The sequence below is a fragment of the Oncorhynchus nerka genome, linkage group LG27 (genome assembly GCF_034236695.1).
Source record: "Oncorhynchus nerka isolate Pitt River linkage group LG27, Oner_Uvic_2.0, whole genome shotgun sequence".
Taxonomy (NCBI): domain Eukaryota; kingdom Metazoa; phylum Chordata; class Actinopteri; order Salmoniformes; family Salmonidae; genus Oncorhynchus; species Oncorhynchus nerka.
The window spans coordinates 28082433-28109345 of NC_088422.1; the positions used below are offsets into that span (position 1 = coordinate 28082433).

General features: G+C 45.5%; 1 protein-coding gene across 1 annotated transcript in view; it reads right to left on the minus strand.

Moving 5' to 3' along the window:
* The window catches only part of LOC115111193 (nuclear receptor corepressor 2-like), a 178232-nt gene that overhangs the window by 47229 nt on the left and 104090 nt on the right, over positions 1–26913 (minus strand). The window contains 7 exon segments of the mRNA XM_065011528.1: positions 137–279; positions 6706–6768; positions 10533–10693; positions 14413–14609; positions 25040–25138; positions 25259–25313; positions 26044–26213. Of these exon segments, the coding sequence (XP_064867600.1) occupies positions 137–279; positions 6706–6768; positions 10533–10693; positions 14413–14609; positions 25040–25138; positions 25259–25313; positions 26044–26213 (888 nt within the window).

Sequence of the window (26913 nt, forward strand, 5' to 3'; positions counted from 1 at the left end):
GGTAAATGTGCCTACTGCTGTCTGTAACTAGGAGGAATGGCTTGCACTAAGATAGGTGCATTACTAGGTCAGACTATAGGTTTCCTTTGAAAGAGTTGATCATTTAACTGTTCTAGAAAGGAAGATGAGACATTACCGATTTCATTTTATGCTGCTGCAGAATCTCGTCGAGTTTCTGCCTCTTCTTATAGTTGAAATAGAAATTCTTGCACTGGGACACAGTTTTGGAGCCCACCATCTTGGCGATGGCTGACCAATTCCTACCATACTGGAGAAGACCTGGAAGAAACATGGACAAGGATTAGACTACAGCACATGCAGACAGGCCAGGACTTTATTACATAGAATAATCATTTAAATCTAATTTACTACATGAAGAATGACGGTCTGTCAATAAACATCTGTCAGTTGAGTCCAAGATATTTTCCTCCCTCCCCTCCAGCTCAACAGTTTTGTCAAATTGCATAATCGCACCATGTGTTGTTCTCAGCTGAACCTGTCATATCAATCTAACTAATGACATCCCTAATTCTCATCGCTGGGCTGGGGTCATTCTGATAAAGACTGGTGCTTTTCCCGGTCAACCACATGACAGTGCCTTACACAAAAGGCTAGAAGCCCTGCTGTGCCCAAAGTTGAGACAGATCAACCTGTCTTGGGACCACACTGCTACTGTGTGAGTGAGTGAGCACGTTCGAGTTGACTGCATCCGTGATGCATTGTGGGTAAATTGTGACTGATTGATCTACAAATAATAATGAGTAGCTACTTATGATACAAGGTGATTTGTAGAGTAGTCAGTCGCCTGCAATGGTGGTTGCAATGTGGAACAAGCCCAGAGTGTCCAGTCAGCTAAGGGCAGCTCATTAACAGTAGCCACTGTAAGGAGCTTACAACGCCCAATTGTTTCCTGTGCCAGCCTGACAGCTTCTGGCATGAGGAAAGACTCTCGTGGGCCAGGCCACGCTCCGTTATCAGTGGGCATGGACCCACTGAACAACTCCCTAGGACAAAAAACTTTAGACATGTGTTCCCAAGATAATATCTCCAAACGGAGGCAGTAGAACAACAATCTAACAGCCACACGATAAGACAACACCTTACAAAGCACCAGGCCTGCACCATCTCCTATCCATCTTTTATTTATTTACCCAACAAAAGTTTACTACAGGTTAAAAGTACCACCTCAACAGCAGGTGAATGTAGGCCATGTTTGTGTAGTCTCTTTCTGACAGTTGACTCATGCACTTCGATATTGATTGTGGCAAGAGAGGCCTGTAGAAACCTTAATGTTACCCTGGGGTTCTTACAGACTTCTATGAGCACCTTTCGGTCATCTCTTGGGCTGAATTTGGTGGGACGACCTGTCCTAGCTAGACTGCCAGTGGTCTGGAATTTTCCCTGTTTGTAGATGATCTGTTGGACAGTGGAATAATGTACTTCGAATGGCTTGGAAATGGATTTGTAACCCACTCCCAGACTCATGGTCATCAATTATGTGTCTTTTGAGGGCCTCGGATAGGTCTTCTGATATTTGCATGGTGTTTTACCACATCCTCTTATGGTTAAAACCAGACCACGTTTCTAATCTTTATGGAAGGCTGGACCCTCCCAAGGTACTCTCTAATGATTTCCTAATCATTTGCACCTGTTTTGGTGCACCTGATCCTAATTTTTCCTGCCTGAGGAAATTACATTTTTGTTTATTTTAATTGCATAAATTTAGCTCAAATATCCATGTGTCCAAATATAATAAATATATTTCAAAAAGACCACTTTCCAAAGGGTGTACTTAAGTTTTCACATGACTGTATACACACAAACACGACCTCAGTCCAAGGCTTGACTGTCATATTCCCTCTCAGGGCCTGTGTGAATGTACAACCCATCAAGTGTTAAAACTAGACTGGGTATTTCATTTGAAATATTAATTACAGGTGTGGAAGGCAAAGCAGGAGAGATGTGAGAGACAGAAAGAGAGAAGAACACGTGATCAACACCTATGAACCTTTTACAGCCTTGTCCCGGGGCCCACTGAGCCCAGAGCACACAAGTCCAGCCAGACACCCTGCTACGTGCCACACCAAGAACACACACACACACACACACACACATAAGAACGCATATACACACACGCACACTTTGCTCTACCCAGTGAACCTGAAGCAATAACACTGCAATTCATTCACTGGAAGTCAAGGGTCACTTTGTTTCGACTCACTTTCACAGATCCAGTCCATTCAGTTTAACCAGAGCACAGAAACCATCCCAAGCAGCTCCAGTTCCATTGGCCTCAGGTCCTGGCCAGTGGAGCAACACACAAGAGGAAGCAGGCATCCAATCAGCTGCTGCTCAGCTAGAGCAGGTGGCAAACTCAATCAACCAATTACGATCCTCCATTTCCATAAAAGCTCCTCCCATCGACGGCACAATCAACACCTAGTCAGGGCCGGGGGGTGAGTGTCCTCCTTCTCATGTGCTTGTCACTCCAGCTGTCCCTCGTGCCCCTGGTCTATATCACGCTATCGGCAGTCTGATCTCTGTGGAGAAGGCAGGTAGTGATTCCACTCCAGAGGGGCAGAGAAAGAAAACAGCTAGGCTCCAGCTCAGCCTCCACACCCCTCCTGCTGGCCTGATACTAGAGCCAGTGTCAGGTTGACATGCTCAAAACAGCACATGCTCTGAGTCTTGCCTCTCCCTTGCTTTTTCCTCGCCCTTTCACTTCCCCCACACTCTGGCTCGCTCTCCGTCAGGGCTAGTCCGTTGTTCTCCGCCGGGTCTTTCCCCAATGGCTGCTGTCTGGGAGGACTTTCACAGGAAAGTGGGACTGTGGGGCGGTGCTATGTGCTCAGCCTCTCTCTCCCCTCATCTGATCTCTCCTCTATCTTTCCCTTTTTTCTCCCCTCTCTCACTCCCCCTCCCTCCCTCTTTCACTCTCACTGCCAGCAGGCAGAGCTGCACACGCGCACACACACACACAAACACCTACATAAACACACAAACACCTACATAAACACCTACACACACACCCTCCCTCTCTCAGTCTCTCTTTTTCACTTGCTTACTCTCTCTCTAACACATACACAGCTAGTCTGAGGGTAAACAGAGGAGAGCAGGGGAGTTGAGCTAGAGGGACAATGGAGGAAAGGAAGAGAAAGGGGGAGATGATGTTGATACCATGAGAAAGCATAAAGGGTTTCACATTTTTCCTGACTGACCTGCTTTTCATCCTGAATGTGACCCCTCTCCAGTCTACAACAACACCGAGAAAGGGAGAGAGCGAAAATGAAAAAATAAATAAAAAATCTTCCACAGCTCCTGCCAATCTGGGCCTGTGCCATCTCAGGACACACTGACTGGGAGGCCAGAGGAGAGAGTTTGGAGCACGAGAGGAAAGGGGGGAGAATGCTCTGGCCTGATCCACTCCAACAGTCCAGAGCACAGCAGAACACAACAGAGAGAGCTCTACCTACTACTCCTTTAAAAGGACCTGTACAGTACTACCGCAGGCATGGAGGGAGCGACCTGATTATCCAGCTGCCTGGCTGCCCAAGTAAGCCTGCCAGATTAGAGAACTTACATAATAAACACTAGCCAAGGAGCGAGTACACACACACACACACACAACCTTACCTGGCTCTACAGTGCGACCATTTTAATCGCATTTCCGCATTAAAAATAGATGTGTGTGAACTGAAAAATTAACGTATGAGCATATGTGCGAGTTGTGATATACAGCAAAAAGGTATTTCTGCCGTTTTGTTTCATTGCTGGTAGCTAATCACACAAAGAACTAGAGTCCCATATATCTCACCTCGAGCAGCAACAGTGCCTTGGGCGCTCTGCGCACTGTGAGTGAAGTGCTGAAAGATTCATTTTAAAAAGTGCACAGGCATAGAAGTTGGTTGAATTTACCCGAAAGTCTACTAAACGTGACTGACTCCTGTTTCTTGGTTATTTACATCGTTTTGTTTACAGGTCTCTCTTGGAAAAGAGATATTATCTCAATGAGACAAAAAATGTATAAATAAAGGTAAAATAAATAAAAAAGTTGTTTTTCAATGTTAGTTTGAGCTTGCTCAACTGCTAGGGATGACACGTCAGAGAATATTCTCTCACAGACAGACCTGGGCGTCCCACCCAGTGATGTATATATACCCTGTATTTGTGATGTAACTTATTGGCCGATGAGAACCTTTGAAGCCACCAGTCGGCCATATTGGCACTCCCCAGTAGGAGCAGTCCTCCATAGTAATGAATGGAATTCTACAGTATTTACATTCAATGTTTCAGGGACAAAATTACATGTATTTAAGTATTTAGTTGTAGTGGGGACAGTAACATTAGTATGTTATATATTATTTTATGTTTTATGTTTAACTCAAATAGCATAATTGAAAAGTATGCTTTTAGGTGTCTGTAATATAATAAATGTGTCAAAAATGAATCTAGACATTAATAAATGCATTTCTATTGCTTCCAAAATATATATATTTTTACAATGGAGGATGAGTGTCAAGACGGAGGTGTGGTGGCTTCAAAACATTGCCCTTGTCAGTCCTCTAGTGTATATATAAATGATTGGTCCCACCACATAACTGGCCCGCCCCTTAAAGGGGCAGCTGAACATTTTTCTTTCATCTAAGTGACTCAAATATTTAAGGGTACATTGTACTTGATTGAGCATGGCACACTCCAAAAAACTTTTATTCATGCACTTTTAATAATTTCTTATAATAAAAACTCTCCCTCAAATACATTAATTGTGCTCCTAAATATATTTGGGTGCTCCTAAATTGTTCAAGTAAGGCGCGCATAGAGCCCTACCTTAATTACACACACCACACACACACTAAAAGGGATATACAAGGACAAGGGAGGGAGACTTTCTACAATCCCTTGTTAAAGATGCCAAGCTTTTTGTCCAGGAAAGACAAGGGCAATCTGTTGAAGTTTGTGGCCTTGCCATCCCATGGGGGATTCCTGGCACTGCCACGCTGAAATGCTGCCATGCTATGAATGTCATTATTGAGATCTTTTTAGCACAAGGGGACAAACACATTAGCATCAGGAGATGCAAGCCTCTTAAAACATATACAGGTCAAGCGCCTGGAAGTGTAGTGTGCACCTTGACTGTCGGGCTGGCATTACATTCAGGCCAGTGTTAGGGGAGCGGGGCTGGGCTGGGACTGGTGGGCTACTCTACATATGAGGAGCCGTGGAGGGGGAAGCCCTTTTGGCAGGCATGGTTACTGGCTGATGAGCAATGGTGGAGTGGGGTGGGGGTGGGGGGTTAAAGATCCCCCAGACAGGGGCCCTGTGGTTGTGGTTAAATAAGCCCTTCATAGAAGCCCAGCTCCCACTGGGCTGCAGGACTAATCCCCTGGGATGCAGCGGCCCACTAATCCCAGTGCGGGAGAATGGAGTTGAAGACATTAAGCAGGATTACTACTCAGGGCCATGTTCAAGGGCCAGCGCCAGTCATTACAACAACCCCCGAGACAGAGTCTGCAGACTGCCAGCAGCAGGAGAAACACCACACCACGAGACAGAATGACTGGGTGTCTGCTGCATAGGATTTCTCCCTTCACTAGCACATTCATGGTGATAAAGGACCTTCTTTAGAAAAAATTGTATTACACAACAGATCGGCAAGTGCTCTGCTGAATCACAAGACAGGTAGTAGTCATACCCAGAACTGAAAATCATACAGAGAATCCATGACACGTCATCAAAACAGGCCAAAACCGTCCCGCAAGGTATTTTTTGGGGGGGCCCCCCAGAGTTTTTCGGTAAAGTTTTTGAGGAAATCTGTTCCCAAGTATTCCCATAAAAAAAGAGACGTATGTGATCTTGTCTCAAAGTAATCAAGTTAAGGAATGATTGTTATTGTCAAATACAATCTTTTATTGGGCTTAGTTGTGGTCAATTTGCAGAGTTATTATAATTACGTTGTGGCCCATCGACCATACACTCTGCAGGTGAATCTAGTTACCTACCACTGCTGTAGACTGAACTGTGTGCAGCACACGCAACACAACTACACCACAGCAAAAAGACAGGCAAAATCACAGCCACCTTCTCTCTGCAGGACCCACAGGCCAGGCGGGGCCAGGGTAATCTTCAGTCAAAGACAATAAACAGGCCATGTAAAGAGTAAACAGACTTCTGCAGTTGGAGCTGTTCTAGCCAAAGATAAGAGGGTGGGACTTTTACAGTGGCTTCAGAAACAGCCATGGCAGGCGTGTAGGACACAGCCCTGGGTCAGGCAGCGGAGCAGCAGAGTGGAGCTCGACAGAGAGAGACAGACAGAGACAGAGAGACAGACAGAGACAGAGAGACAGACAGAGACAGAGAGACAGACAGAGACAGACAGACAGACACAGACAGACAGACAGACACAGACAGACAGAGACAGACAGACAGAGACAGACAGACAGACAGAGACAGACAGACAGACAGAGACAGACAGACAGAGACAGGCAGACAGACAGGCAGACAGACAGCACGTGGCTGCAGCCTAGCCCGTCTGACAGGAAGTCACAGGCACATGCACTTGTCACCACTTTCGAGAAAACCTTGCCAAGCTAATTCTATGGGTGGTTTTCTCTTTGACAAGGAAAGTTTTCTTTTGAATGACAATGGCGCTGCTGGGTCGTATTTCAAACACAGAGGTAACTTGTTTTTTGTTCGATTTTTCTTTACCTTTTTTGGCGGTTTCCATCTCCTCCTCAGTCCAGCGAGAGCTCTCATTCATCTCCAGATTGGCTGAAAGGATAAAAGCAGAACCACCACGTTAGAAAGCGGGCAGGAGGGAGGGGGAGGGGAGTCTCAAGTAGACAGAGAGAGCGAGCGAGCGACTGACCGAGAGAGAGAGGGAGAGACAGAGAGAGAGAAAAGAGAAAAGCTAGGGGGCAGGGTTGTCTTTGCTGCTTGCTGGTGCAGCACAGTAGAGCCGGTCGACAGGGGCTGTTAGTTTAAGAGGAGAAAGTCAGTTAATGATTAGAGACATAATAAGTGGTTGTTCCAACTGTCTACAGTAGGGACCAGCCTGACCCTGGCAGAAGAGAAGACAGGAAAGAAAAGGAGAAGAGGAGAGGAGCTGTGGTTTCAGTGCTGTTGTGTCCTCTCTGTAGGGCTGTGACGGGCACAGTAACAGCAGGCGAGGACGGAGAAACAAGCCCAGTAACAGTGAGAGGAGACACTAGAGATACTGATCAGAACAGAGCCCCTCTGGCTGGATCAGGCCACCTGGGGATTCCCAGGGACAAACCCACAGCAGCAGGAGCAACCAACCACTCACTGAAGTGTTGAAACATCAAAACCCTAATCGCCTACAGCTACAGCGTGTGTGTGTGCATGCATATAAAGGCAGCCTTGCAAACTGCAGAGAGAATAAAAAGCTGAGACAGATGAGTATTGCTGCCTTAATGAGTACGTTCGGGATACTTTAAAGAAATTAGAAGGGGAAACTCGCATTAACGCCCATTGTGTACGTTGCCCTACATTGTCAATGAGCCATGTGGTGCATTCTGGGCAATTCTGGGAAGGGGAGTGCACTCCAAGGAGTGAATAGGAGTCAATTGGGTGCTAGCTGTACATAGTCCATCTGTAAATAGCCCACCCAATCTATCTACCTCATCCCCATACTGTTTTTATTGACTTTTCTGCTATTTTGCGCACTAGTATCTATACTTGTACATAAGCATCTGCTCATTTATCACTCCAGTGTTAATCTTCTAAATTGTAATTCTTCACTACTATGGCCTGTTTATTGCCTACCTCCTCATGCCTTTTGCACACACTGTATATATAGTGGGGAGAACAAGTATTTGATACACTGCAGATTTTGCAGGTTTTCCTACTTACAGAGCATGTAGAGGTCTGTAATTTTTATCATAGGTACACTTCAACTGTGAGAGACGGAATCTAAAACAAAAATCCAGAAAAACACATTGTATGATTTTTAAGTAATTAATTAGCATTTTATTGCATGACCTTAGTATTTGATACATCAGAAAAGCAGAACTTAATATTTGGTACAGAAACCTTTGTTTGCAATTACAGAGATCATACATTTCCTGTAGTTCTTAACCAGGTTTGCACACACTGCAACAGGGATTTTGGCCCACTCCTCCATACAGACCTTCTCCAGATCCTTCAGGTTTCGGGGCTGTCGCTGGGAAATACGGACTTTCAGCTCCCTCCAAAGATTTCTATTGGGTTCAGGTCTGGAGACTGGCTAGGCCACTCCAGGTCTTTGAGATGCTTCTTACGGAGCCACTCCTTAGTTGCCCTGGCTGTGTGTTTCGGGTCGTTGTCATGCTGGAAGACCCAGCCACGACCCATCTTCAATGCTCTTACTCAGGGAAGGAGGTTGTTGGCCAAGATCTCACGATACATGGCCCCATCCATCCTCCCCTCAATACGGTGCAGTCGTCCTGTCCCCTTTGCAGAAAAACATCCCCAAAGAATGATGTTTCCACCTCCATGCTTCACGGTTGGGATGGTGTTCTTGGGGATGTACTCATCCTTCTTCTTCCTCCAATCACGGCGAGTGGAGTTTAGACCAAAAAGCTATATTTTTGTCTCATCAGACCACATGACCTTCTCCCATTCCTCCTCTGGATCATCCAGATGGTCATTGGCAAACTTCAGAAGGGCCTGGACATGCACTGGCTTGAGCAGGGGGACCTTGCGTGCACTGCACGATTTTAAACCATGACGGCGTAGTGTGTTACTAATGGTCTTCTTTGAGACTGTGGTCCCAGCTCTCTTCAGGTCATTGACCAGGTCCTGCCGGGTAGTTCAGGGCTGATCCCTCACCTTCCTCATGATCATTGATGCCCCACGAGGTGAGATCTTGCATGGAGCCCCAGACTGAGGGTGATTGACCGTCATCTTGAACTTCTTCCATTTTCTAATAATTGCGCCAACAGTTGTTGCCTTCTCACCAAGCTGCTTGCCTATTGTCCTGTAGCCCATCCCAGCCTTGTGCAGGTCTACAATTTTATCTTTGATGTCTTACACAGCTCTCTGTTCTTGGCCATTGTGGAGAGCTTGGAGTCTGTTTGATTGAGTGTGTGGACAGGTGTCTTTTATACAGGTAACGAGTTCAAACAGGTGCAGTTAATACAGGTAATGAGTGGAGAACAGGAGGACTTCTTAAAGAAAAACTAACAGGTCTGTGAGAGCTGGAATTCTTACTGGTTGGTAGGTGATCAAATACTTATGTCATGCAAATAAAATGCAAATTAATTACTTAAAAATTCATACAATGTGATTTTCTGGATGTTTGTTTTAGATTCCGTCTCTCACAGTTGAAGTGTATCTATGATAAAAATTACAGACCTCTACATGCTTTGTAAGTAGGAAAACCTGCAAAATCGGCAGTGTATCAAATACTTGTTCTCCCCACTGTAGACTTTGTTTTTTCTCTACTGTGTCATTGACTTATTTATTGTGTAATTGGCTTGTTTATTGATTATTCCATGTGTAACTGTGTTGTTGTCTGTGTCACACTACTTTGCTTTATCTTGGACAGGTCGCAGTTGCAAATGAGAACTTGTTCTCAACTGGCCTACCTGGTTAAATAAAGGTGAAATAAAAATAAAACAAAAATCGCTCAAAAACCCAACATTAGCATGAATTACGTAAACAAAAAGCACAACATTACAAATCTTTTCCGAGATGTGAGATAATTAACTTGTTCTCTGTAATATCGTATATAGCTTTGAAATCGTGACATTACATAGTTGAGGAAAATAAGCACACTGACTCATAATCTGACTTTTAGAAGGGATTGCGTGATGATTATCTTAGCAACCGAGGGACGCAGCATAACAATGTGAACGCGATTGATCGACAGTCTGCTGGTATTTTATTACGATCCTCATTACCAGAAGTAGCAGCTACTCTTCCTGCGGTCCACACAAAACATGACATAATACAGAACATCAATAGACAAGAACAGCTCAAGACTGAACTACATACATTTATGTAGGTTCATTGTACGTTCCTCCATTCACTGGCCATTGAGATTCCCATCTCCTCATTTCTTAAAGCATCCCTGGTATTTTCTCATTAAGTATCAATTTATTGGCTCTCTCTTGTTTAGGCAAAAATTATCTTAAAGGCACCTTCCAGGCCAAGGTGTGTGTGTATTCGGTGCACGTGTGTCAAATGGTTTTGAGACAGATCTACAGTGCACCCTTGTGGTGTGGGATATCAGAAGGGAAATAAACACAGCAATGACAGGAGTGTTCATGTGCTCAGTTCACATTAAATCAGGTGGACCTACTAAACAGACATGCTTCAGCAATATCATGGCCATATTTTTCCTTCAAACATACCGCCAATCAGCGACATTTCAGACCAAAATATAGACGTTAAATATTTCTGCTCAAAGAGACCCTGGCTCTTTCGGTTTATGAGTTGTGTGATGTAAATGTAGTCAGGTGAAAAGAGCAGTGGGTGAAGATGCAGTGAAAGACATGTGGCATTGTAGACTATAGCAGTAGTGTGAGACGTACCGAGTTCACCGCTGAGCGGCGGCGTGGCGGTCTCCTCCACCTCGCTGGTCATGGAGCGGGTGATGCGGCCCTTGCGCCGGCCCTGGCTGTTAGCCGTGCGGCGCCCCTTTAAGGCCACCGTGGGCTCTTTGTCTTCCCCGTCCTCACCAGAGGTATCGTCCCTGCAGGGAGAGTGTCAGTCACATCATTACCCTCTTCCTCACTGCCTGCACGTGTACCGTTTAGTTTGTTAACTTAAATCCTGACAAAGTGCAGAGGTCTGTCTGGGTTCAAAAACTGAAAATAACTACAGTATGTGCCAAAGCACACACAGACGTGCACAGGCACACGCACACACAGGCCTCAAGGCTCAGGAGAGAGTAGTTTGGAGTTTTGCAAGCAAGGCGATATATCCCGTCAGTGTCATGGCAGGCTAACAGATAAACAGTGATTTTGTAGCAGGTGTTCTTCCATTCATTTTCACCTGGTCCATTATTCTAAGGCGGCCCTGTCCTGCTACCTTGCACACCAGATATAGCAGTGCCAGTTGTGCCAGGGGTTACAGGCAGCCACCACAGGGGCAGTGGGAGTCAGGGACTCCTCTGCCTGCTCTCCTCAGCCCAAGTACTGGAAGCACTGAAGATGCTTCATCATGATCAACACCACTCATTCAGACAGGCAGGACATCTCCTGTTCACTGTTCTGTTTGTCAGCAGCACCAAACAACTCCAACTTGTCCAACCTCTATTCAGAGAGCTGGGAGCGTCACTAGAAGATTGGACATGATGAGGATTGACTTCCATCCTTCACTGCTCTTCCCTGTGAAACATGTGACTCATTTTTTTTTTTCACCTTTATTTAACCAGGTAGGCTAGTTGAGAACAAGTTCTCATTTGCAACTGCGACCTGGCCAAGATAAAGCATAGCAGTGTGAACAGACAAAACAGAGTTACACATGGAGTAAACAAATTAACAAGTCAATAACACAGTAGAAAAAAAGGGGAGTCTATATACATTGTGTGCAAATGGCATGAGGTAGGCGAATAATTACAATTAAAGATTAACACTGGAGTGATAAATGATCAGATGGTCATGTACAGGTAGAGATATTGGTGTGCAAAAGAGCAGAAAAGTAAATAAATAAAAACAGTATGGGGATGAGGTAGGTAAAAATGGGTGGGCTATTTACCGATAGACTATGTACAACTGCAGCGATCGGTTAGCTGCTCGGATAGCTGATGTTTGAAGTTGGTGAGGGAGATAAAAGTCTCCAACTTCAGCGATTTTTGCAATTCGTTCCAGTCACAGGCAGCAGAGAACTGGAACGAAAGGCGGCCAAATGAGGTGTTGGCTGTAGGGATGATCAGTGAGATACACCTGCTGGAGCGCGTGCTACGGATGGGTGTTGCCATCGTGACCAGTGAACTGAGACAAGGCGGAGCTTTACCTAGCATGAACTTGTAGATGACCTGGAGCCAGTGGGTCTGGCGACGAATATGTAGCGAGGGCCAGCCGACTAGAGCATACAGGTCGCAGTGGTGGGTGGTATAAGGTGCTTTAGTGACAAAACGGATGCCACTGTGATAAACTGCATCCAGTTTGCTGAGTAGAGTGTTGGAAGCAATTTTGTAGATGACATCACCAAATTCGAGGATCGGTAGGATAGTCAGTTTTACTAGGGTAAGTTTGGCGGCGTGAGTGAGGACAACAACACTGCATTGAGTGAGTGCTGTTCCATTGCTCACATAGATTGCAGTGCTCAGCAGCACTGACATATTTCACCATCCTCCTGTCCATCACGCTGGAACTGTGCCTACAGAGATGCCAGGGCAAGGCAGCATCACACAGCAGATCACACACTCTGGAGCTCCAAGCTCTGGAGACGTGCTGGATTATTGTAGCAACCGACAGTACAGTAACGGTGTTGCTAGGCTGTCAATCATATCACTTTTCCTCCCATCGAAAAAGAAAATAAGTATGGAATCTTAAAAATGTGACTTTTGGTAGCCTATTGGGAGTGAGAGAAGAAAAACAGGAAAACAGCTGTTTATAAAAGTAGGAGGAGAAGGATTACGCAACAGATCGGCTAGAGTTCTGCTGAATTACAAGAAACATATTAGTCACAGCAAGAACTGAAAATCATACAGAGAATCTATGACACGTTATCTAAACATGGCCACAACACAAGAACTAGGGCTCACAGTGAAACCGCATTTCGTCAGATATGCAAAGAGCATCTGAGGTTACAAACGATCATTTTCACACCCAAACAGGCATAGATCTGGGGAAGGGTACCAAAACATTTCTGCAGCATTGAAGGTCCCAAAGAACACAGTGGCCTCCATCATTCTTAAACAGAATAAGTTTTGAGCAACCAAGACTCTTCCTAGAGCTGTTCCCCCGGCCAAACTGAGCAATCTGAGGAGAAGGGCCTTGGTCAGGGAGGTGACCAAGAACCCGATGGTCAGTCTGACAGAGCTCTAGAATTCCTCTGTGGAGTTGGGAGAACCTTCCAGAAGGACAACCATCTCTGCAGTACTCCACCAATCAGGCTTTATGGTAGATTGACCAGACGGAAGCCACTCCTCAGTAGAAGGCACATGACAGCCTGCTTGGAGATTTCCAAAAGGCACCTAAAGCACTCTCAGACCATGAGAAACAAGATTCTCTGGTCTCATGAAACCAAGATTGAACTCTTTGGCCTGAATGCCAAGCATCACATCTGAAAGAAACCTGGCACCATCCCTACGGTGAAGCACGGTGGTAGCAGCACCATGCTGTGGGGATGTTTTTCAGCAGCAGAGACTGGGAGACTAGTCAGGATTGAGGGAAAGATGAACAGAGCAAAGTACAGAGAGATCCTTGATGAAAACCTGCTCCGCAGCGCTCAGGACCTCAGACTGGGGCGAAGGTTCACCTTCCAACAGGACAACGACCCTAAGCACACAGCCAAGATAACGCAGGAGTGGCTTTGGGACAAGTCTCTGAAAGTCCTTGAGTGGCCCAGCTAGAGCCTGGACTTGAACCCAATCTAACATCTCTGGAGAGACCTGAAAATAGCTGTGCAGTGACGCTCCCTATCCAATCTGACAGAGCTTGAGAGGATCTGCAGAGAAGAATGGGAGAAACTCCACAAATACAAGCTTGTAGTGTCATACCCAAGAAGATTAGAGGCTGTAATCACTGCCAAAGGAGCTTCAACAAAAAAGGCCTTACAATTTGACAGAGTATTTTGTGTAGATCATTGACAAAAAATTACAAATTAAAAACATTTTAATCCCAACAAAATGTGGAAAAAGTCAAGGGTATGTGTGTGAATACTTTGAAGGCACTGCAGGTTTAATACTCTGAAAAAATGTAATAAGGAATCTTAAAAATGTGGCCTACTGGGAGTGAGAAAAAGAAAAACAGATGTTTTTAAAAGTAAGAGATGATGACCTTTCCTGATCTAGTCAGGGTTATGATGATGACCTTTCCTGATCTAGTCAGGGTTATGATGATGACCTTTCCTGATCTAGTCAGGGTTATGATGAAGACCTTTCCTGATCTAGTCAGGGTTATGATGAAGACCTTTCCTGACCTAGTCAGGGTTATGATGATGACCTTTCCTGACCTAGTCAGGGTTATGATGATGACCTTTCCTGACCTAGTCAGGGTTATGATGATGACCTTTCCTGATCTAATCAGGGTTATGATGATGACCTTTCCTGATCTAGTCAGGGTTATGATGATGACCTTTCCTGATCTAGTCAGGGTTATGATGATGACCTTTCCTGATCTAATCAGGGTTATGATGATGACCTTTCCTGATCTAGTCAGGGTTATGATGATGACCTTTCCTGATCTAGTCAGGGCAAACAAATCTAACTTAATTTAGAGAGAGGAAGGCAAGCAAACTCACTTCATTACATCCTCCTTTTCTTCCCCCTCAGTCTTCTCCTCCTCCCTCTCTCCCTCCTTCTCTTTCTCCTTCTCCTCCTTGTCCTCCTGGCTGCTGCGGTTCACTTGTTGTTGTTGTTGCTGTTGTTGCTGCTGCAGTTGTTGCTGCTGCTGTTGTTGTTGTTGTTGTTGCTGTTGCTGCTGCTGCTGTTGGCCATGCTGTTGGGGTGGAAGAAAAGACGACAACATTTAGTTAGTTACAAACATGATCCCTGGTAACAGGAAACATGGTATGAACACGCGCACACAGACGCACATAAGAACCTATATACACACACAAAAACATGAGCTGTGTAGTAGTGTTGAGGTCATTCTGCCATCAATACCAGTAGGTACACCACAAGGACAGCCCATGTCTTCCTTCATCTGGCACCCATAACCACTTCCTCTTCCACTTCCTGTCTGTCTGGTCTCAGGTTCATATCATGAAAGAAATACTGCAGACTGCCAAAGACCTGCCACTAACACTGTTATAACTGGTGGAAACTACACTTCTTTGAGCATTGTAAAGGACAGTTGCCTCAGTATATGAGAGTTGTGCTATGTGCTAAGGTATTTTTCTTACAGCTCTGTAAATGGTTTTATAGCTAGAGGTGAAGCCAATCCAATCCCATGTCTACTTTAATAACAGAGTCATTACATCTAGCTCTGGGCATGGAAACGCAAAACAGGCAGAGAAAGAGAGTAAGAGAGGGGGAGGCTAAATCAAAATGGACCTCTCTCACAGGGATACCATTTACATTTACATTTAAGTAATTTAGCAGACGCTCTTATCCAGAGCGACTTACAAATTGGTGCGTTCACCTTAAGACATCCAGTGGAACAGCCACTTTACAATAGTGCATCTAAATCTTTTAAGGGGGGGTGAGAAGGATTACTTTATCCTATCCTAGGTATTCCTTAAAGAGGTGGGGTTTCAGGTGTCTCCGGAAGGTGGTGATTGACTCCGCTGTCCTGGCGTCGTGAGGGAGTTTGTTCCACCATTGGGGGGCCAGAGCAGCGAACAGTTTTGACTGGGCTGCGCGGGAACTGTACTTCCTCAGTGGTAGGGAGGCGAGCAGGCCAGAGGTGGATGAACGCAGTGCCCTTGTTTGGGTGTAGGGCCTGATCAGAGCCTGGAGGTACTGAGGTGCAGTTCCCCTCACAGCTCCGTAGGCAAGCACCATGGTCTTGTAGCGGATGCGAGCTTCAACTGGAAGCCAGTGGAGAGAGCGGAGGAGCGGGGTGACGTGAGAGAACTTGGGAAGGTTGAACACCAGACGGGCTGCGGCGTTCTGGATGAGTTGTAGGGGTTTAATGGCACAGGCAGGGAGCCCAGCCAACAGCGAGTTGCAGTAATCCAGACGGGAGATGACAAGTGCCTGGATTAGGACCTGCGCCGCTTCCTGTGTGAGGCAGGGTCGTACTCTGCGGATGTTGTAGAGCATGAACCTACAGGAACGGGCCACCGCCTTGATGTTAGTTGAGAACGACAGGGTGTTGTCCAGGATCACGCCAAGGTTCTTAGTGCTCTGGGAGGAGGACACAATGGAGTTGTCAACCGTGATGGCGAGATCATGGAACGGGCAGTCCTTCCCGGGAGGAAGAGCAGCTCCGTCTTGCCGAGGTTCAGCTTGAGGTGGTGATCCGTCATCCACACTGATATGTCTGCCAGACATGCAGAGATGCGATTCGCCACCTGGTCATCAGAAGGGGGAAAGGAGAAGATTAATTGTGTGTCGTCTGCATAGCAATGATAGGAGAGACCATGTGAGGTTATGACAGAGCCAAGTGACTTGGTGTATAGCGAGAATAGGAGAGGGCCTAGAACAGAGCCCTGGGGACGCCAGTGGTGAGAGCGCGTGGTGAGGAGACAGATTCTCGCCACGCCACCTGGTAGGAGCGACCTGTCAGGTAGGACGCAATCCAAGCGTGGGCCGCGCCGGAGATGCCCAACTCGGAGAGGGTGGAGAGGAGGATCTGATGGTTCACAGTATCGAAGGCAGCCGATAGGTCTAGAAGGATGAGAGCAGAGGAGAGAGAGTTAGCTTTAGCAGTGCGGAGCGCCTCCGTGATACAGAGAAGAGCAGTCTCAGTTGAATGACTAGTCTTGAAACCTGACTGATTTGGATCAAGAAGGTCATTCTGAGAGAGATAGCGGGAGAGCTGGCCAAGGACGGCACGTTCAAGAGTTTTGGAGAGAAAAGAAAGAAGGGATACTGGTCTGTAGTTGTTGACATCGGAGGGATCGAGTGTAGGTTTTTTCAGAAGGGGGTGCAACTCTCGCTCTCTTGAAGACGGAAGGGACGTAGCCAGCGGTCAGGGATGAGTTGATGAGCGAGGTGAGGTAAGGGAGAAGGTCTCCGGAAATGGTCTGGAGAAGAGAGGAGGGGATAGGGTCAAGCGGGCAGGTTGTTGGGCGGCCGGCCGTCACAAGACGCGAGATTTCATCTGGAGAGAGAGGGAGAAAGAGGTCAGAGCACAGGGTAGGGCAGTGTGAGCAGAACCAGCGGTGTCGTTTGACTTAGCAAACGAGGATCGGATGTCGTCGACCTTCTTTTCAAAATGGTTGACGAAGTCATCTGCAGAGAGGGAGGAGGAGGGGGGAGGATTCAGGAGGGAGGAGAAGGTGGCAAAGAGCTTCCTAGGGTTAGAGGCAGATGCTTGAAATTTAGAGTGGTAGAAAGTGGCTTTAGCAGCAGAGACAGAAGAGGAAAATGTAGAGAGGAGGGAGTGAAAGGATGCCAGGTCCGCAGGGAGGCGAGTTTTCCTCCATTTCCGCTCGGCTGCCCGGAGCCCTGTTCTGTGAGCTCGCAATGAGTCGTCGAGCCACGGAGGCGGGAGGGGAGGACCGAGCCGGCCTGGAGGATAGGGGACATAGAGAGTCAAAGGATGCAGAAAGGGAGGAGAGGAGGGTTGAGGAGGCAGAATCAGGAGATAGGTTGGAGAAGGTTTGAGCAGAGGGAAGAGATGATAGGATGGAAGAGGAGAGAGTAGCGGGGGAGAGAGAGCGAAGGTTGGGACGGCGCGATACCATCCGAGTAGGGGCAGTGTGGGAAGTGTTGGATGAGAGCGAGAGGGAAAAGGATACAAGGTAGTGGTCGGAGACTTGGAGGGGAGTTGCAGTGAGGTTTAGTGGAAGAACAGCATCTAGTAAAGATGAGAGGGTGAGGTCAAAAGAGGAGAGGAGTGGAAAGAAGGAGGCAGAGAGGAATGAGTCAAAGGTAGACGTGGGGAGGTTAAAGTCGCCCAGAACTGTGAGAGGTGAGCCGTCCTCAGGAAAGGAGCTTATCAAGGCATCAAGCTCATTGATGAACTCTCCGAGGGAACCTGGAGGGCGATAAATGATAAGGATGTTAAGCTTGAAAGGGCTGGTAACTGTGACAGCATGGAATTCAAAGGAGGCGATAGACAGATGGGTAAGGGGAGAAAGAGAGAATGACCACTTGGGAGAGATGAGGATCCCGGTGCCACCACCCCGCTGACCAGAAGCTCTCGGGGTGTGCGAGAACACGTGGGCGGACGAAGAGAGAGCAGTAGGAGTAGCAGTGTTATCTGTGGTGATCCATGTTTCCGTCAGTGCCAAGAAGTCGAGGGACTGGAGGGAGGCATAGGCTGAGATGAACTCTGCCTTGTTGGCCGCAGATCGGCAGTTCCAGAGGCTACCGGAGACCTGGAACTCCACGTGGGTCGTGCGCGCTGGGACCACCAGATTAGGGTGGCCGCGGCCACGCGGTGTGGAGCGTTTGTATGGTCTGTGCAGAGAGGAGAGAACAGGGATAGACAGACACATAGTTGACAGGCTACAGAAGAGGCTACGCTAATGCAAAGGAGATTGGAATGACAAGTGGACTACACGTCTCGAATGTTCAGAAAGTTAAGCTTACGTAGCAAGAATCTTATTGACTAAAATGATTAAAATGATACAGTACTGCTGAAGTAGGCTAGCTGGCAGTGGCTGCGTTGTTGACTTTGTAGGCTAGCTGGCAGTGGCTGCGTTGTTGGCACTACACTAATCAAGTCGTTCCGTTGAGTGTGATAGTTTCAACAGTGCTGCTATTCGGGGGCTAGCTGGCTAGCTAGCAGTGTTGATTACGTTACGTTGCGTTAAAAGAACGACAATAGCTGGCTAGCTAACCTAGAAAATCGCTCTAGACTACACAATTATCTTTGATACAAAGACGGCTATGTAGCTAGCTATGTAGCTAGCTACGATCAAACAAATCAAACCGTTGTACTGTAATGAAATTAAATGAAAATGTGATACTACCTGTGGAGCGAATGCGACCGGGTTGTTACATTTACATTTACATTTAAGTCATTTAGCAGACGCTCTTATCCAGAGCGACTTACAAATTGGTGCGTTCACCTTAAGACATCCAGTGGAACAGCCACTTTACAATAGTGCATCTAAATCTTTTAAGGGGGGTGAGAAGGATTACTTTATCCTATCCTAGGTATTCCTGAAAGAGGTGGGGTTTCAGGTGTCTCCGGAAGGTGGTGATTGACTCCGCTGTCCTGGCGTCGTGAGGGAGTTTGTTCCACCATTGGGGGGCCAGAGCAGCGAACAGTTTTGACTGTTGAGTGAGGAAGTTCTATTCGGTAGACGTTGGCTAGCTGTTGGCTAGCTAGCAGTGTCTCCTACGTTAAGGACGACAAATAGCTGGCTAGCTAACCTCGGTAAATTAAGATAATCACTCTAAGACTACACACTCTAAACTACACAATTATCTTGGATACGAAGACAGCAAAGACAACTATGTAGCTAGCTAACACTACACTAATCAAGTCGTTCAGTTGAGTGTAATAGTTTTTTACAGTGCTGGTATTCGGAAGACGGTGGACGTTTGCTAGCTGGCTAGCTGGCTAGCTGCTGGGCAGATAGCAGTGTAGACTACGTTAGGACGACGAAATACGATAATTACGCAATTATCTTTGATACAAAGACGGCTATGTAGCTAGCTAAGAAGAAATTGCTAAGATTAGACAAATCAAACCGTTTGAACCATGTCACTAGAGTTGATGTCCCACCTCTCTCAAAGATGAACTCAACCCAACACAAATAAAAGCCATAACACTGATTGATTCTCCAGTGGATAAACATGGTCTCCCTCTCTCTCCCCCTCCCTCTCTCCCTCCTTTCCCTCCTTTCCTCCCTCCCACTGGGAACCTGGAGACAACAAACAGCAGCCCAATCATCTCAATAGACTGCCATTATCTCTATGGAGTCATGCACCTAAACAGACCGAACAGCAAACTCACGGCCATTCACAGGTGTCTTAAATGAGTCAGGCCCAGGCAGGTGATATCTAAAAGCCTGCTACTGTATCTCTGCTCTGCTACTCTGCTTTACAAAACAAAAAAAACAAAAAATATATTAATCAAGGCTGGGCGCTGATGAGCTTTTTTGTTGTTATTACTACGTACTCACCCGCCTCTTGTTCTCTCTCTAGGTGTCATTAACGTTAGCTGTTGTGGTCCTGTTGAGCCTTTTCCTCTACTCTCCCATTTCCCTCTCTCTTTTCCTACAAATCTCTCACTCGCCGACTCCCTCGATTCCCTCCCTATGTTCTTCTCCCTGTGTTATTAGCATTAGCACCAGTGCTCAAGCAGCTCTGTTAACGAACCCGTAGTGTTTGTGTGCTGAGCTAAACGTTCACTAGCTAGGTAATGAGATGAGGTGTCTCTGGGAGAAATGAGGAGACACCCAGCCACGACCACAGAAAGGTCGCTGGCTAATTAATGCACCATTTCATTAGCACCCACCACACCGCCGTTGGATTAAATGCCTAACACCCGATCTGGGCCTAAGTAATAACTGGGAGCGAATTAGCAATGGGAAACCACCTGTTTAAAAAAAATCTTGTCAATACGGACACATTAGTGCTGACATGAAGGGGGAGCACACAATGGCACGTGTCACATAATCGGTGTGCTGCTTGCATGATGACCTATCCTCTAGTGATCCCACTGCTCAGACAGAGTCCCATGGGTATGTTACCTCTCCATGTAGGTTCTACTGACAAACGTCCTTCACCTAATGCCTTCTCAAGTGTGGAGTGGTTAGGGGTGTGGCGGTCAGGAAATTTTGGCAGCTGGTGACTGTCAAGCATATAACTGTCGGTCTAACGGTAATTGACCGTTAATGAACAAACACATATAGCTTTTCCTGGCTTCCACACATAGCCTACAAACCACTGATGCAGACCTATGGAACATCTACATTTAAATAAGTCTAATAAATCCATGTAATATAGCCTACACCATCACAATATATCAATTTATTTTAGACAGGTCTAAAGAGGCATGATATGAAGAAAATGTAGTCTATTTCAGAAGAACAGATAAGCGTACTCTGACTTGTCCTTATGTTAGGCCCTGATCTGGCTATGCCATATGGATGTGGGCTACACTAGTTCATTTAGCAGACAATATTTGCTTAGAATTCTGTGGCATTACTTCATAGTAGGACTAATACAATTGAACAAAGCTGAATAATATATGAATATTTTCTCCTAATGATTTGAGGGAGTGTGCACATGCGGCAATTCTGTGTTGAGCGGTTAACAATGAAATTGGTACTACTACAGGCTTCATTTAGTTATTCATGTAACTTTAGTTCTACAAATGTTGGGCTATATGTTTGATTCTAAATACATTGTAATACCCTGACTACACCGCTCGCTTCGCGTGCACTGCAAAATAAATGTAGAAATCTATATTATTCAATTATTGCACCCACACTGCTCGCGCGCGTCAACAAGCGTCTGCGTTGCCAAGGGCTAAAATAGAAGTCAGTTCTATTTGTGACGCAGATCGCGGTGCAAGTCCTGCCTCTCCCATCTCCTTATTGGTTTATAGAAGCAGATACCCACACGCCATCTCCTCATTGGTTATACCCACGTGGGTGATTGAAAGACGAACTGTGTTGTCGGTCGTCGTGGTAATACTATGAAAGTTTAGATGCCAATCACCATATAAGTTCAAAGAAGAAAAAGCCTGGAAGGAGGAGAGATGACTAAAAACGATTTGTTTGACCGTTTTATGTATGGGTTAATTGTCGGCGTAGAGGACCTTGTGCATTCAGGTGAAATAACAACTCAATGTTTATATCCTAGGACAAATTAGCTAGCTACAGCAAGCTAGGTAAATAGGACAAATTAGCTAACAAGTGCAAGCTAGCTAGCTAAATTGCCATAAATATTTAATGCTGTTCGATCTGTCCCCAAATTAATGTAATTGGTTCAGAGTTTGTTTAGATATTTTAACCTGCGTGTCGTGATCGCGTTTGGTGACAAAATTAATGTATGCACAATGGCGCACAAGCGCAGCCGGTTTGGGTTGCATGTAAGGCTGCATGATGCGACTCGAATGATGATTTGAAAAAAGTTTTTGAAAAATGTCACTTGAAAGGCATGAGCTCTGCTTTGCTTTATTGAGTAGGCTGTACACACTTCATTAGTCTCTCATTCACTATTTGATTGACACTTGGTAATGCCTCGAATTTCACGGCGGTATCCCTAAAAAAAAATCATGATTTTGCGGCCAGTGGCCGTTGTGCCCTTGGCCCGGAGTGCTGCGTTGTGCCTGAGTGCTGCACGCTCCGAAGCATCTCTAACTCACATGGCTCTCAATCATGTGATCGGGTCTTTCTCACAGGATACAAGTGAAGACAGACATCAGGGATGCAACTGCGCGCATCCTTATCCAATTCCGAGGTGCATATTGAAGATCTTGGAAGAACTGTCCACATTTACTTTTCATCAGCCAACAAGATGAGTTGGCCCAACAAACAGCAAAAGCACAAGCCTATGTCAATCTACTATCGCTCATTGTACAAAAGTGGGCCTATTCTATTCTGTGCGAGAAATAAATATTCCAAACCTAGTCTGGGACAGTTGGGGGATGCGATAGATCCTTAAGTAATGCAACCACTAGCATCCCAAAAAATGATTTACGCAATGTGGCTGACGCAACAGATCAGAACGTTTATCTTAAAATGTTGAAACTATTTGGCTGTCACATTATAAGCGCAGCAATGCGCACATGGCAGTAGGCAATAAGCGTGAATGTTCCATTAGTGGGAAAACCCCAATATCAAAAGTGACCGCAGATGCAATTATGCATGTAATGCTTTTATTATAAACATGAAACTCACGCGCTGCACATGTATGCCAGTTAGGCTCTAAACCCCTTGTAAAGCAGATTCATGTGCTTAATTTTAAGAAGTTATTTGGCCACCTTAGTTGTGATAGAAACCTTATACACCAAAACATATAGGCCTATGGGCTAGGCTACATGAGGTGTGCGACTATGATTAGAAAAGGTCACAAAAAAAGGCAGTTTCTATTGCTGGGCATCATTCACAAGTGATAATATATAATTCACAAGTGATAGGCTAATATTGTCACCCATCAGACTATTCTTGATTTAATCTCGTCTTTACATACAGTACCAGTCAAAAGTTTGGACACCTACTCATTCAAGGGTTTGACTATTTTGACTATTTTCTCCATTTTCTGTAAAATAATAGTGAAGACATCAAAACTATGAAATAACACATATGGAATCATGTAGTAACCAAAAAAATGTTAAACAAATCAAAATATATTATATATTTGAGATTCTTCAAAGTAGCCACCCTTTGTCTTGACAGTTTTGCACAATTTTGGCATTATCTCAACCAGCTTCATGAGGTAGTCACCTGGAATGCATTTCAATTAACAGGTGTGCCCTGTTAAAAGTTTATTTGTAGAATTTATTTTCTTCTTAATGCGTTTGAGCTAATCAGTTGTGTTGTGACAAGGTAGGGGTGGTATACAGAATATAGGCCTATTTGGGAAAAGACCAAGTCCATGTTGTCAAGAACAGCTCAAATAAGCAAAGAGAAACGACAGTCCATCATTACTTTAAAGACACAAAGGTCAGTCAATACGGAAAATGACAAGAACTTTGAAAGTTTCTTCAAGTGCAGTCGCAAAAACCATCAAGTGCTATGATGAAACTGGATCTCATGAGGACCGCCACAGGAAAGGAAGACCCAGAGAAACCTCTGCTGCAGAAGATAAGTTCATTTACCAGCCTCAGAAATTGCAGCCCAAATAAACGTTTCACAAAGTTCACGTAACAGTCACAACTCAACGTCAACTGACAGTTGACTGACTGCAGTGAGGAGACTGCATGAATCAGGCCTTCATGGTCAAATTGCTGCAATGAAACCACTACTAAAGGACACTAATAATAAGAAGAGACAGGCTTGGGCCAAGAAACACGAGCAATGAACATTAGACTGGTGGAAATCTGTCCTTTGGTCTGATGAGTCCAAATTTTAGATTCTTGGTTCCAACTGCCGTGTCTTTGTGAGACGCAGGTGAACGGATGATCTCCGCATGTGTGGTTCCAACTGTGAAGCATGGAGGAAGAGGTGTGATGGTGCTTTGCTGGTGACACTGTCTGTGATTTATTAGAACTCAAGGTACACTTAACTAGCATGGCTATCACAGCATACTGCAGCGATACGCCATCCCATTTGGTTTGCGTTTTGTGGGACTATCGTTTGTTTTTTTCAACAGGACCCAGTACCTTCAGGCTGTGTAAGGGCTATTTGACCAAGGCGGCGAGTGATGAGTGGCCGCCACAATCACCTGACCTCAACCCAAATGAGATGGTTTGGGATGAGTTGGACAGCAGAGCGAAGGAAAAGCAGTCAGCAAGTGCTCAGCATATGTGGGAACTCCTTCAAGACTGTTGGAAAAGCATCCCAGGTGAAGCTGGTTGAGAGAATGCCAAGAGGGTGCAAAGCTGTCATCAAGGCAAAGGGTGGCTACATTGAAGAATCTCAAATATAAAATACATTTTGATTTGTTTAACACTTTTTTGGTTAATGTGTTATATCATAGTTTTGATGTCTACACTATTATTCTACAACATAGAAAATAGTACAAATAAAGAAAAACCTTTGAATGAGTAGGTGTGTCCAAACTTTTGACTGGTACGGTACACTAAATAATATCTGCGTGAAATTTGTTTTGATTTAGAATGGAACATTATCATTGACGTGTCTCGAAACAGGGGCAGTGAAAGAAACACATGTCATCTATGCACTTAAACAGCGAATGGAGGAAGCTTTTCCCGTGGTTCATTATCATGCCAGCCAGGTAAGCTATAGGCTTGTTGTAAAGATAAGCAATGTGCTTAATATTAGGAAAGTTGACAAACAAATATAGTAGGCCTAGTCTATAGAAAGCTGATGGGATCCTCCTCTTTTTAGTAGATGCCATCTCTCTGTTTTTTCACGCAATTGCATAACCTGTAGAAATGTTGCGCAACTTGATCTCACATGACATGTTTGATAAAATTTCCCATCACATTTGCATCGATGTCAGAGTGATTAGAGGAACAACAGAGTGCTGAGTACCAGGCAGTTAGCAAGTTTGGAAGGCTACTATTGACCAGCAGCAGCAGCAGAGCTTGGAGAAGCCTAATTACCGTCCCTAATGGTCACATGGAATTTGACTGACTTTATGACCCGGTGTGGCGGTAATACGGTCACAGCAACAGCCCTAGGAGTGGTTTGAAGTTGTTCAAGTTAAGTTCTGTAACTACAGTACCTGGCTCCTGCCACGGCGCCGGTAGTTCCTGCGCACAATGTTCTTGTAGTTCTCGTTCTTTTTGGTCAGGTAGTAGAAGAGGACACATTCTGCCACCGTCTGAAACAAAACAACATTACTAGGACCTCATCTCCAAAACAAGATGTGAAAAAGACTACTCATGTGCCAGGACTCAGGGTCCATCACTGTGCATGGAGTGAAGGATCTTCCAAACTGTACCTTTCTCTCCAGGAAAGAAGCAATCAGGCCAAAGTTTTTTGGGTGCTGGATGAACCTGTGACACAGAGCAGACAGATTAATATGTTTTTTATTTTTTAAATGATCTAATCAATGATCTGGAAGCATTCAGTCTTTTGATATGCAAGTAAATTGAGTGAGTGAGTGACACAGTGAGTGACGAGTGAGTGACGCATGTGTAGTTTGGTTGATGGGAGAAGAGGCTCTCATCAGTGCTGACATCACAACACAGTCCCACATCCATCTCTCCAGAGATATATCACTCAATTATTAATCTAAAGCATGCTCTCATCAACACTAACCTAGAGCTCCCTCACCATACTTCTATCAGCACATCCTGACGAACATTACTCGATAGCCCAATCGGATAACACAGACAGTACTGAGCATTGCTTACATCTCTTCCAACTCTCTCTTATTGATGTGTTTTTATATGGGCTTAGGCTGAGTGGACAAGACAATCCAGACTGCAGCAGCAGGCATCACATCCGCATCTCTCTCTCTACTCTTCTCTCTCTCCCTCTCTGCACGGGGGAAGCATTTACAGTCTCTGATCTCAGGCTGTGGGTTCGGTTTGGCAGGTTGATGTATTCTCCATTTCTCACAAAGACGGAAGATTAACTTCCTCAACAACTCCCTGACCTTTGGATAGTTCACAATCTCAGTCTGATTGCTATCAGAAAAACGAAACAGTGTTTTGTCTACTACTGCACAGCACACACTCCTGCCATTCTAGGCAGAGTAATTCTACGGTGTGTACAACATACTTCTCGCGGAAGGTGTCCTTCTCCTGCTCGCTCCACATGTTCATGACCTGCCGGTCCTTGTACACCTTCATGGGGTCGTCCATCAGGCCGTTCATGTTGATGAACTTGATGCGCTGCTGCTCAGCGTCAAACAACATGGGAGGGATGACCGCAAGCTGCTTCTCGGTGTTCTGACACACACACACCCACATATACACACACGCACGCACACGCACACACACACACACACAATCAGACAAACAAGATGTCTTGGAGTGAGTACACTGTAGTGTACACCCAGGCAGAGCTTTCCAAACATTAGGCTGAGATAAACACAGTGTCTAGAGACAGTGGTGGTGAGACAGTCGAAGCAGTCGTGTTTTGTTAAGTGTGTAAAAGGTCATAAGATGTAGAGGAAGTTTGAGGTCGGGGAGGAGGAGGGGACGAGAGAGACGCTGCACGCTTGGTGTGAGCAGTCAGTTCTTATCCAGATGTAAGGAACCACAGCTGAGTGGGGCTGACCTTACAGAGAAACACTGGCCCTGTATTGTACTCAGTGTGATGGCTAGCCTTGTTATTCACAAGCCAGCTCTCCCTTTCCTGTGGAACACTCAGAACACTCCCCTCTTCCACGGTCAGAGTAAAACCTCTTTGGTTGTGCAAGTGGCAGAACTATAGTCTATTTACTCTGTGTGTGTATTTGTGCATCTGTCTGGATCACATTTCACAAATCATCACATGCTTCCTGAACTAGTTCTAAGTGTTATGCAGCTACAGTAACTGTGTCCTGTAACTTACGTGTGACAAATACATTAGTGCTTGAGTGAGTAAAGCAACAAGCATGACAAGAACACTGTATATTGAGAGATGGGAGAAATGGCTGGTCCAGAG